General features: G+C 45.2%; 1 protein-coding gene across 1 annotated transcript; it reads left to right on the forward strand.

Moving 5' to 3' along the window:
• The first annotated feature begins 413 nt into the window (after positions 1-413).
• On the forward strand, positions 414-1,980 carry LOC123049612 (LIM domain-containing protein PLIM2b). The gene is made up of 5 exons (XM_044472511.1): positions 414-830; positions 971-1,070; positions 1,148-1,176; positions 1,322-1,411; positions 1,519-1,980. Exons 1-5 carry the CDS (start codon positions 429-431, stop codon positions 1,777-1,779), a joined length of 882 nt encoding a protein of 293 aa, XP_044328446.1. The 5' UTR covers positions 414-428; the 3' UTR covers positions 1,780-1,980.
• The last annotated feature ends 11,277 nt before the right edge of the window (positions 1,981-13,257 follow it).

Raw genomic sequence — 13,257 nt, forward strand, 5'->3', positions numbered from 1 at the left:
CAAAACCAGTACAACCACTGAACAAAATCAGAAGTGTCCCCATCAAGACCCATCGAATGAAAAAACACGAAAATTGGCCAGCATCTCCAACAGATGCACTAAATAAGCCGTGCTGGATAAAACAGCTATATAGTGCGTGCACCACCGAAAGTAACGCTCCAGCAGCCGCGCTATAATCCCGCGCGTGGTAAACAAGATTCAGCGCGCTAGGGATAACTGCATCGCGTGCTGGGTATTTTGTGTTAAAGATGCTCTAAGCGAGATATAGTCTTCGCGATATACGCGCATCTACCAAGAAAGGAGTAACAAAAAGGCAGTACAAGGCCTTTCTAGTTCTAGAAAAAGCTAGTACGAGGCAGTATAAGTTCTTTGTAGGGTAGGACGCAGGATAATCGACGTGATGAGGGTGAGACGAGACAGTCACCACCATGGCATCCTCTCCTCCTAAATCAAGCTTTTTTGCATGCATGCTTGGACGAAGTCTGAGCGGCGCAGAAGCCGCCCGGCCCCTATGTTCGCTCCGGAACCCTCGTTCCGTGCCCCGTAGCCATCGCTCCGGCGCTTCCTCCATAGCTATTTTACCTATCGCCCCGTCGGAGAAGAAGCGATTGGAAATAAGGAGAGGCTACGCGCGCGCGCAGTGCTACGTACGTGCCAGGCCGGCGCCGCCGTCGTCGTCGTACGTCACCGACAACATGTCTTTCACCGGCACGCAGGACAAGTGCTTTGCGTGCGAAAAGACGGTCCATTTCATCGACCTCCTCACGGCGGACGGCGTCATCTACCACAAGACCTGCTTCAAATGCAGCCACTGCAAAGGGATCCTCTCGGTACGTACGTTCCTTACATATTCTGATTCAATCAAGGGAATCCTCCAAGTCCATCCATTGATGCGTATGCGCATGCACTTCCTTGAACGAGTGAGATCGAGCATGTATGTAAATTGTGTTCGTTGGTGCATGGCCTCTAGATGTGCAGCTATTCTTCCATGGACGGCGTCCTCTACTGCAAGACGCACTTCGAGCAGCTCTTCAAAGAGACAGGGAGCTTCTCAAAGAAGTTCACACCGGGTAATGTACAATTCACAACGTACATGTGGTTAACGTAATTAAGATGTATATCCTGAGAGTTCTGTTGTGTGACGCAGGTAACAAATCTGGCGACAAGAATGAACTGGTACGTACAGCCCAGCCCCACAAACCTAGTCTTCATGCATGAGCCAAGCTTATCTAGTTTAGCGTTCCTTTTCTTTCGTATAATGCAAGCTGTGCTAACTGGATAAATGTCTTTGCAATGCAAATCGGAATGCCCGGTACTACAGTCAAGGGCCCCAAGCAAGCTATCCGCTGCCTTCTCCGGTACTCAGGATAAGTGTGCAGCCTGCACGAAAACAGTGTATCCACTCGAAAAGGTACAGAAAGAATATGAGATGGCTTGATAAACATTGATTTCATTCTTCGGTTAAGATGTCAAATTGCAATCACACTGCTCAACTTGATGTCTGATCGTGCTATTCAGATGACTCTGGAGGGCGACGCATACCACAAGAGCTGCTTCAAGTGCTCCCACGGGGGCTGCATCCTAACCACCTCCTCCTACGCCGCCCTCAACGGTGTCTTGTACTGCAAGATCCATTTCCAGCAACTGTTCATGGAGAAAGGAAGCTACAGCCACATGAAGAAGAAGAGCCCCTCGCAGGAGGTGTTGCCCGATTTGGTGGCGGCGGCGGCCGAAGAGCAACCGGCGGCAGAGGCGGCACCGCCGCAAGATGAAGAATAGAGAGGAAAATTAGGAAAACACGAAATTTATATACGCAGCGCAGCCTGGAATTCATGCTTGTTATTTTTACAAATTGGTTCTTTATGCCCCAACCCCGTCCTCCTTATGTTTTCGGTTCCTCTGAGCTTGGTTTGTCAAGCTGTAAGTAAATGTACTAATACCTTCCTTTCATATGAGACTCGTGACAACTGTGGCAATCAACTAGTAAGCCTCATGGGGAAAATTGTATTATTTTTCTAAGCAAAAATAGCTACTCACGATTTTTGTAAATAATGCCTGGTCCCTGATGGTTGTCTTGGTTAGTCGGAACTGAGAAGGACAACCATGGTTAGCCAATATAGCGTATGTTTCTGTTTCTTAATTTCAGCAGAACCTTTACTGACATATACTAATATTAGATGAACCATATCAATCACCGTCGAACACTTGGGGCTGTCAGATGGCCCCTTCCTTGCAACGATGACCTCGTTGATGCTGTCGGACAAGCCCTGATCTGCTCCTTATATGTGCGGGCTTGTCAGTGATTCCACATCAGAGTGTGTACCTGTACAACCATCAAGGTGTGATGATCTGGCTTACAATAGCGACTCCTTCATTCAAAATGGGGGTTGTAGTACATGGTGATTTAAGTTTGGTGATGCTTTCTAAGTACATGTTCTCGAGCCCTGGAGTGAAAACTCAGGTGAAGTGGTTGAACCTAGCAATGGTAGTGTTCCACAACATTCCCTTGTTGGAGGTAGTGTCTAGAGTTTGCTAGTGATTCCTCTTTAGGGTGAAAACCCAACATCTAGCCTCTGTGAGTCGATATGATGATAGTAGCACCGCAAATAGTTCTCTTCTTGAAGACATCGTTGTTGAAGCACTTTCTCACAGTCCGGATGTGATAATGTTGCACTTACAGATAGATTCATAAGGATTTGCCTTATACACGTATGTTATTGGTGCTTTGCTTCGACGAAGCTCTTGGAGGTTGAGTTTTTTCCCCCCTTTCTTTATGTGTTTGTTGTGTGCGTGCTAATTATGCAAAGATCGTGTGTGTGCTCATTCTACTTGATGCAAAATTGTAAGTCAATAAAAACATCTTTCATAAAAAATAACAATGGAACCTCATTCAAACTTTAGGGAAACATCTTTGAAACACAATTAAACCTCATTCAAACTTGATGTGGTGTAGGTGGCACTACCACAAGACGTAGAATAGAGGGGCAAATCACGGAAACACGAAATTTAACATACATCATACATCATATAATCAATGTTTATTATTGATTACACATCGGTCCCCACCCCTTTCCCTCTTTTTTGGTTCCTCTCCGAGCTTGGTTTGTCAAGTGGTAAGTAATGTACTAATACCTTCCTTTCATATGAGACTTGTGACAACTGTGGCAATCAACTAGTAAGCCTCATGGGGGGAAATGTATTAATTTTCTAAGCAAACATAGCTACCTGCAATTTGGTAAATCATGCCTGGTCTCTGATGGTTGTCTTGGTTAGTCATAAGTCAGAAGGACAACCATGGTCAGCCAATATGGCATATGTTTGTGTTTGTTAACTTCGAATTGAACCCTTACTGGCATATACGGGATGAACCATATCAATCACCATCGAACACTTGGGGCCGTCAGATGACCCCTTTAGTGGGTTGTTCCTGCCGTCGATGACCTCGTCGATGCTGGCGGACAAGCCAGGATCCGCTCCTTATATACGTGGGCTTGTCGGTGATGTCCACATCAGAGTGTGTACCTATACAACCCTCAAGGTGTGATGTTCTGGCTTACAATAGCGACTCCTTCATTCAAAATGGGAGCGGCAGTACATGGTGATTTAAGTTTGGTGGTGCTCTCTAAGTACATGATCTCGAGCTCTGGAGTGAAAACTCTAGTTGAGTTGGTTGAACCTGGGAATGGTAGTGCTCCACAACATTCCTTTGTTGGTGGTAATGTTTGGAGTTCGCTAGTGATTCCTCTTTAGGGTGAAAACCCAATATCTAGCCTTTGTCAGTAGATCTGACGACAGTAACGCTGCGCATAGTTCTCTACTTGAAGACATCACTGTTGAAGCACTTTCTCATAGTTCGGATGCGACAATGATGCATGCATAGTTAGATTCATAAGTATTTGCTTTATATACTATGTTACCGGTAGTTTGCTTCAATGAGACTTTTGGAGGTCGAGTTTTTCTTTCTTTCTTTGTGTGTTGGTTGTGTGCATACTAATTATGTAGAGATCAGGTGTGTGCTCATTCTTCTTGCAAATAAAAACATTCTTTATAACAAAACAATGGAACCTCATTCAAAGTTTGTGGAAAACATCTTTGAAGCACAATTAAACCTCATTCAAACTTGATGCGTTGGAGGTGGCACTGCTGCAAGACGTAGAATAGAGAGAGAAAATAGGGAGACACGGAATTTAACACATGGGTTCTTTATCCTACAATTCATGGTTGCTATTGTTTACGCATCGGTTCTTAACCCCCCCCCCCTATATTTTGGTTCCTCTGCGAGCTTGGTTTGTCACGTTGTACGTAATGTACTAATACCTTCCTTAAACATGATACTCATGACAAGTGTGGAAATCAACTAGTAAAGTAGTAGACCTCATGCGTGCTGAGTATTCTATTTTGGTATTGTGTGAGTGGTGGGGTGGATCCATCGACAACATATCCCTCCAACTCATGCTCGCATGTGTGATCATTCCCCGGCTTGACGCGACGCTAAGCGAGAGGTACCTCTCGCCATCCAAGTCGTGGCTCCACTGATGGCTTAAGGGCACGTACCTCGGGCTGGCCTACATATAGCGAACTATGGTGCGACAAAGAGAGCGTATTGTGTGCCTCAAAGATGAATAGACCAACAAGTTCTTTTGTCTTCATGCACCACATCATAAGCAGAAGAACCACACCCACTAGCTTACTATTGCTCAGTGCATCGTGGCTGATGAGGCCGTCATGACTGGGCGGATTTCAGTCACTTATCTTGCCTCGTTGGGACTGCGGACGTACGGGAGTGCCCACTTCTACTCCAACAACTCGAGAGCAGGGTCTTTGAGCTTGAGGATCCAGAGTGCTCATTCGGTTAGAAGGAGATCTTGGGTGCCATTCAGCAACTACCCATGGACAAGGCCTCGCGCCCGGATGGTTAAACTAATGAGTTCCTCCTTAGCTATTGGGAGATCATTAAGAAGGACTTCTGTGACGCTTTTGAGAAGTTCTATGATATGAACCAAGTGAGGATTCTGTATGTCTTTCCTTGCAAAGCCAAGTGTGCCCGCTACAATTTATGCTCTGCTGGTTTGGACAATACAAAACAGCCGCCCACGCCATGTTTATGAGTTGTCCCGAGTTAGATTCCATAAGATATTTGAGATAACGTTTGGACCAATTTGTGAAGATTCTTATATCATCTGCAACTAACTATGCTGCTACCTCTTGAGCATGCGTTGGTTTTCCCTTGAAGAGGAAAGGGTGATACAGCAAAGTAGCGTAAGTATTTCCCTCAGTTTTGAGAACCAAGGTATCAATCCAGTAGGAGACAACGCACAAGTCACCTAGTACCTGCACAAACAATCAAGAACCTTGCAACCAACGCGATAAAGGGGTTGTCAATCCCTTCACGGTCACTCGCAAAAGTGAGATCTAATAAAGATAGTAAAGTAAATATTTTTTTGGTATTTTTGTTGTATAGATTGGAAAGTAAAGATTGCAAAATAGTAAATGAGATGCGATGTTTACAATAGTTTTATATGATTTTGGTATGATTTGATTAGAACTAACCCGGACTGACGCTGTTTTCAGCAGAACTACCGTGGTCTTGTTTTTGTGCAGAAATAAAAGTTCTCAGAATGCGATGAAAATCAACGGAGAATTTTTCTGGAAAATACTGGAATGAAGAGTTACCGGAGGGGAGGCCCATGGGCCCCACGAGGGTGGAGGGCGCGCCCACCCCCCTAGGGCGCGCCCCTGTGCCTCGTGGACTCTTCGTGGGGCCCCCTGACTTGTTCTCGACGCCAACCTCTCCTATAAATCCCCAAACCTCCAGAAAATAACCTAGATCGGGAGTTCCACCGCCGCAAGCCTCTGTCGCCACCAAAAACCAATCTGGACCCTATTCTGGCACCCTACCGGAGGGGGGATCCATCACCGGTGGCCATCTTCATCATCCCGGTGCTCTCCATGACGAGGAGGGAGTAGTTCATCCTCGGGGCTGAGGGTATGTACCAGTAGCTATGTGTTTGATCTCTCCCTCTCTCTCTCTCGCGTTCTTGATTCGGCATGGTCTTGATGTATCGCTTTGCTATTATAGTTGGATCTTATGATGTTTCTCCCCCTCTACTCTCTTGTAATGGATTGAGTTTTCCCTTCGAAGTTATCTTATCGGATTGAGTCTATAAGGGTTTGAGAACACTTGATGTACGTCTTGCATGTGCTTATATGTGGTGACATTGGGATATTCACGTGATCTACTTGATGTATGTTTTGGTGATCAACTTGTGGGTTCAGTGACCTTGTGAACTTATGCATAGGGGTTGGCACACGTTTTTGTCTTGACTCTCCAGTAGAAACTTTGGGGCACTCTTTGAAGTTCTTTGTGTTGGTTGAATAGATGAATCTGAGATTGTGTGATGCATATCGTATAATCATACCCACGGATACTCGAGGTGACATTGGAGTATCTAGGTGACATTAGGGTTTTGGTTGATTTGTATCTTAAGGTGTTATTCTAGTACGAACTCTATGAATAGATCGATAATAAAGGATAACTTTGAGGTGGTTTCGTACCCTACAATAATCTCTTCGTTTGTTCTCCGCTATTAGTGACTTTGGAGTGACTCTTTGTTGCATGTTGAGGGATAGTTATATGATCCAATTATGTTATTATTATTGAGAGAACTTGCACTAGTGAAAGTATGAACCCTAGGCCTTGTTTCTTAGCATTGAATACCGTTTACGCTCACTTTTATCATTAGTTACCTTGCTGTTTTTATATTTTCAGGTTACAAATACTCATATCTATCATCCATATTGCACTTGTATCACCATCTCCTCGCCGAACTAGTGCACCTATACAATTTACCATTGTATTGGGTGTGTTGGGGACACAAGAGACTCTTTGTTATTTGGTTGCAGGGTTGTTTGAGAGAGACCATCTTCATCCTACGCCTTCCACGGATTGATAAACCTTAAGTCATCCACTTGAGGGAAATCTGCTACTGTCCTACAAACCTCTGCACTTGGAGGCCTAACAACGTCTACAAGAAGAAGGTTGTGTAGTAGACATCAGAGCCATCTAGCTAATAACTATGGACCCGAAGGTCTGTGGTAAACTACTCACGCTTCACCGGAGAGGCAATGGTGTTGATGTAGATGCCCTCCGTGATCGATTCCCCCTCCGGCAGATCGCCGGAAAAGGCCCCAAGATGGGATCTCACGGGTACAGAAGGTTGCGGCGTTGGAAAAGTTGTTTCGTGGCTCTCCCCGATCGATCTAGGGTATAAGAGTATATATAGGCGAAAGAAGTACGTCGGTGGAGCTACGAGGGGCCCACGAGGGTGGGGGCGCGCCCTCCTGCCTCGTGGCTGCCTTGCGGAGTTCCAGACTTCCACTCCAAGTTTTCTGGATTGCTTTCGTTCCAAGAAAGATCATCGCGAAGGTTTCATTCCGTTTGGACTCCGTTTGGTATTCCTTTTCTGCGAAACTCTAAAACATGCAAAAAAATAGAAACTGGCACTGGGCCTCCGGTTAATAGGTTAGTCCCAAAAATAATATAAAAGAGCATATTAAAACCCATTAAACATCCAAAACAGATAATATAATAGCATGGAACAAGAAAAAATTATAGACACGTTGGAGACGTATCAAGCATCCCCAAGCTTAATTCCTGCTCGTCCTCGAGTAGGTAAATGATAAAAACAGAATTTTTGATGTGGAATGCTACCTAACATAATTATCAATGTAATTTTATTTATTGTGGCATCAATGTTCAGAACCAAAAGATTCAAGACAAAAATTTAATATTGACATAAAAATAATAATACTTCAAGCATACTAAGAAAGTAATCATGTCTTCTCAAAATAACATGGCCAAAGAAAGTTCGTCCCTACAAAATCATATAGTTTGTCTATGCTCCATCTTCGTCACACAAAGTGTTCAAATCATGCACAACCCCGATGACAAGCCAAGCAATTGTTTCATACTTTAGTATTCTCAAACTTTTTCAACTTTCACGCAATACATGAGCGTGAGCCATGGACATAGCACTATAGGTGGAATAGAATGGTGGTTGTGGAGAAGACAAAAAAAGAGGAAGATGGTCTCACATAAACTAGGCATATTAATGGGCTATAGAGATGCCCATCAATAGATATGAATGTGAGTGAGTAGGGATTGCCATGCAACGGATGCACTAGAGCTATAAATGTATGAAAGCTCAACAAAAGAAACTAAGTGGGTGTGCATCCAACTTGCTTGCTTACAAAGACCTAGGGCATTTTGAGGAAGCCCATTGTTGGAATATACAAGCCAAGTTCTATAACGAAAATTTCCACTAGTATATGAAAGTGAAAAAATAAGAGACTCTCTATCATGAAGATCATGGTGCTACTTTGGAGCACAAGTGTGGAAAAAGGATAGTAGCGTTGTCCCTTCTCTCTTTTTCTCTCATTTTTTTGTTTGGCTTCTTTAGCCTCTTTTTTTGCAATGGCTTCTTTGGCCTCTTTTTTTTCCTCACACGGGACAATGCTCTAATAATGATGATCATCACACTTCTATTTATTTACAACTCAAGGATTACAACTCGATACTTAGAACAAAATATGACTTTATATGAGTGCCTCCGGCGGTGTACCGGGATGTGCAATGAATCAAGAGTGACATGTATGAAAAATTATGAATGGTGGCTTTGCCACAAATACGATGTCAACTACATGATCATGCAAGGCAATATGACAATGATGAAGCGTGTCATCATAAACGAAACGGTGGAAAGTTGCATGGCAATATATCTCGGAATGGCTATGGAAATGCCATAATAGGTAGGTATGGTGGCTGTTTTGAGGAAGGTAAATGGTGGGTTTATGGTACCGGCGAAAGTTGCGCGGTACTAGAGAGGCTAGCAATGGTGGAAGGGTGAGAGTGCGTATAATCCATGGACTCAACATTAGTCATAAGAACTCACATACTTATTGCAAAAATTTACAAGTCATCAAAACCAAGCACTAAGCGCATGCTCCTAAGGGGATAGATTGGTAGGAAAAGACCATCGCTCGTCCCCGACCGTCACTCATAAGGAAGACAATCAAAGAAACACCTCATGCTTCAAATTTGTTACACAACAGTTACCATACGTGCATGCTACGGGACTTGCAAACCTCAACACAAGTATTTCTCAAATTCACAATTACTCAACTAGCATGACTCTAATATCACCATCTTCATATCTCAAAACAATCATCAAGCATCAAACTTCTCATAGTATTCAATGCACTTTATATGAAAGTTTTTATTATACTCATCTTGGATGCCCATCATATTAGGACTAATTTTATAGCCAAAGAAAATTACCATGCTGTTCTAAAAGACTCTCAAAATAATATAAGTGAAACATGAGAGATCAATAATTTCTATAAAATAAAACCACCACCGTGCCCTAAAAAGATATAAGTGAAGCACTAGAGCAAAATTATCTAGCTCAAAAGATATAAGTGAAGCACATAGAGTATTCTAATAAATTCCGATTCATGCGTGTCTCTCCCGAAAGGTGTGTACAGCAAGGATAATTGTGGTAAAATAAAAATCAAAGACTCAAATCATACAAGACGCTCCAAGCAAAACACAGATCATGTGGTGAATAAAAATATAGCCTCAATTAAAGTTACCGATAGACGAAGACGAAAGAGGGGATGCCTTCCGGGGCATCCCCAAGCTTAGGCTTTTGGTTGTCCTTGAATTTTACCTTGGGGTGCCTTGGGCATCCCCAAGCTTAGGCTCTTGCCACTCCTTATTCCAATCCATAAAATCTTTACCCAAAAACTTGAAAACTTCACAACATAAAACTTCAACAGAAAATCTCATGAGCTCCGTTAGTATAAGAAAATAAACCACCACTTTAAGGTACTGTAATGAAATCATTCTTTATTTATATTGGTGTTAACCTACTTTATTCCAACTTCTCTATGGTTCATACCCCCCGATACTACTCAAAGATTCATCAAAATAAGCAAACAACACACGAAAAACAGAATATGTCAAAACAGAACAGTCTGTAGCAATCTGATATGTTCGAATATTTATGTAACTCCAAAAATTCTGAAATAAATTGGTGGACTTGAGGAATTTGTCTATTAATCATCTGCAAAAAGAATCAACCTAAAATATCTCTCCAGTAAAAAATGGCAGCTAATCTCATGAGCGCAAAAGTTTCTGTTTTTTACAGCAAGATTGCAAAGACTTCACCCATGTCTTCCCAAAGGTTCTACTTGGCACAAACACTAATTAAAATATAAAACCACACCTATGCAGAGGCTAGATGAATTATTTATTACTAAACAGGAACAAAAAGCAAAGAACTAAAATAAAATTGGGTTGCCTCCCAACAAGCGCTATCGTTTAACGCCCCTAGCTAGGCATAGAAACAAGAATAGATCTAGATATTGTCATCTTTGTGTAACGCCCGGATAATTAGGCTACAGTAAAACTCTCCTAATGATGCCATGTCATCTCTGATTACTGTTGCTAAACTCTCGTTAGTTCAAAACCCGTTCAAAAGTCAAATTCAAAATATGTCAAACAAAAAAAGTTTCCAAAGTTGAAACAAAAATGTTCGGGCAGTACCAAAAATGGCATAGGTAATTATGGTGTAGAAGACACAATTTTATAAAATACTTAAATGCCCTAAATTAAATAAAACAGAAAAGGAAAAGAGAAGAAAATACAAAAGCAGAAGACAAAAGGAAAAAAAGAGAGAAAAGGACCCCCCCCGGACCAGACGGCCCAGCTCGCAGCCAGGCCGGCCCACCTGGCCCATCCGGCCGACCCCGCCCGTTCCCCGGTCGCTCTCTCCCCTTCCCTGTTCCCCCGACCAGGGTCGGAACAGGGGCGCGTTCCCGCCGGACCCCCTCGCCGGCGTCGAGGAGAGGATAAGGCCGCCACGCCCTCGCCTCCTCGATCCCTTCTCCCACTCGCCCCCGCTCTCTCCCTCGGTCCCTGCGCCTTCCCCCTCAGATCCACCTCGCTCTCCTCCTCTCCCACCGCATCCGAGCGCCGCCATGGACCCGTCGCCGTGAAACGCGCGGCTACAGCCACCGCGTCACCTCGCCAGCGTGTCCGTCGTCTCCGCCATCGTCTTCCTCGTCGACCGATGGCCGCAGCTGGAGCTCGGAGGCGCTGCTGCGACGGTCCCCTTCTTCCACATCTCCGGTCGCCGCCATTCTTCACCAACTCCGGCGACGCCCCATGCTGCTACTAAACCACCACGGGCCATCTTGCGTGCCGCACGGTGAGCTGCCTCCCTCCTCTGCCCTCTAGCTCCCCTAGCTCGCGCTATAGCTAGCTCGTCATCGTTCCCGGGCTCTGGTCGCCGTGGTGTACCTCGCCGCCGTGGCCACAGCCGCCGTCACGCTCGCCCGAGCTCACCATTGTGCTTCTGGGATTCCTAGGAGCCCAACGCGCCTGCGCACGCTCCCTCCCGTGCCTCCTAACGCCGTCCCCGATGAGCGCCCGAACGCATCACCGCGGAGCTCGCCGCCGGCAAGGCTCCGATGACCTTTTGGTCACGGGCTCAACCCCGTTGCACTCCCCACGCCGTGTAGAAACTCCCCAGCCTCTCCGTTTGGTCGCTTGCGCGCCGCAGCTCCGTTTTCGTCGAACACCCGTGCACGCCGCCGCCTCCGCCGCTCGCCGGTGCCGATTCTGGCCAAGTCCGGCGATGCTACGGCCACCACTGGACGCGGCGCTGTGAGCTCGTTCGAACGCACCTAGCCCCACTCCTCCCCGAGCCCCGTAGCGCGATTCCGGCCAACTCCGGCGAGGAGCCGCTGTTGTTTTGGTCGCCGGAGTCACTCCGGCGCCGGCCGCTGACGTGGCCTGCCACTGGGGTCCAGCAGGGTCACTGCCTGGTGGCCCCAGGAGCCCGGTTGGCCCAGCTGACCATGATCAACTTGCTGACTGGGCTGGTCCCAGCAGCTGACCAGTGGCCCCCACTCAATGAGCTAATTAAATTAGTTAAAATAATTAATCTAGGCTAATTAGTCACTGACTAATGGGGCCCACACTTAGTTAATCATAATTAGTTTAAAACAAATCCTATTTCAACTCTGGCTCAATGACAGGTGGGTCCCACTGGACCCACAAGTCAGTTTTGACTCCAGTCAACCGCACTATTGACTGTTGGCATCACACATACGTCATGCTGACGTCATCCCATACTGTTCTGGATAATGTTGGATTTAAATAAATAATTAAAATTAGAAAATGATTAAATCTTTAGAAAATCATATAAAATAATCCGTAACTCGGATGAAAATACTTTCTACATGAAAGTTGCTCAGAACGACAAGACGAATCCGGTTACGCAGCCCGTTCGTCCGCCACACATCCCTAACATATCGAACTCGCAACTTTCCCCCTCCGGTTCATCTGTCCGGAAACGCAAAACACCGGGAATACTTTCCCGGGTGTTTCCCCCTTCATCGGTATCACCTATTGCCGTGATTGGGCACCCCTAGCATCACGCTTTGTCATGTCATGCATCGTTATGCATCTGTTTGCATTGTATTCATTGTTTGTTCCCCCTCTTCTCTCTGGTAGACTACGAGACCGACGCTGCTACGAGACCAACTTATGTCTGTACTCAGATATTGTTGCTTCCGCTGACTCGTCTATGATCCAGCACTTGTATTCGAGCCCTCGAGGCCCCTGCCTTGTATTATGATGCTTGTATGACTTATTTATTTTGTAGAGTTGTGTTGTGATATCTTCCCGTGAGTCCCTGATCTTGATCGTACACATTTGCGTGCATGATTAGTGTACGATTGAATCGTGGGCGTCACAAGTTGGTATCAGAGCCGACTGCCTGTAGGAATCCCCCTTCCACACTCCTTGGCCGAAGTCGAGTCTAGACAGTACAAAACTTTTACTAACCTGGCTATGTGCCTTACGGGCCCACGTCGCCATTGGGTGGTACTAGGATCTTTTACTCCTCGACCTTTACTCTAGGACTCTGAACTCTCTTCTACTCGGGTTAAACGAATTTACTAACTCTAACACTAGGATCCCGTGACCACATTTAGCCCAAAGTTGGATAAGCCATAGTTATTTCTTAGAATAGTATTTTGAACAATTCCCACACTGTCATTTGACTCCTTTGAAACATCTTTGCTTTCAGATGGAACCCACGAGGCAGGTCGTGCGCCACACGACGGCCATTGGTGCCTCGGGATCACCTGCTGTGCTAGCTGAGATGATGACCTATCTGGGTTATCGCT

The sequence above is a fragment of the Triticum aestivum genome, chromosome 2D (assembly GCF_018294505.1).
Source record: "Triticum aestivum cultivar Chinese Spring chromosome 2D, IWGSC CS RefSeq v2.1, whole genome shotgun sequence".
In the NCBI taxonomy this organism is placed as follows: Eukaryota; Viridiplantae; Streptophyta; class Magnoliopsida; order Poales; family Poaceae; genus Triticum; species Triticum aestivum.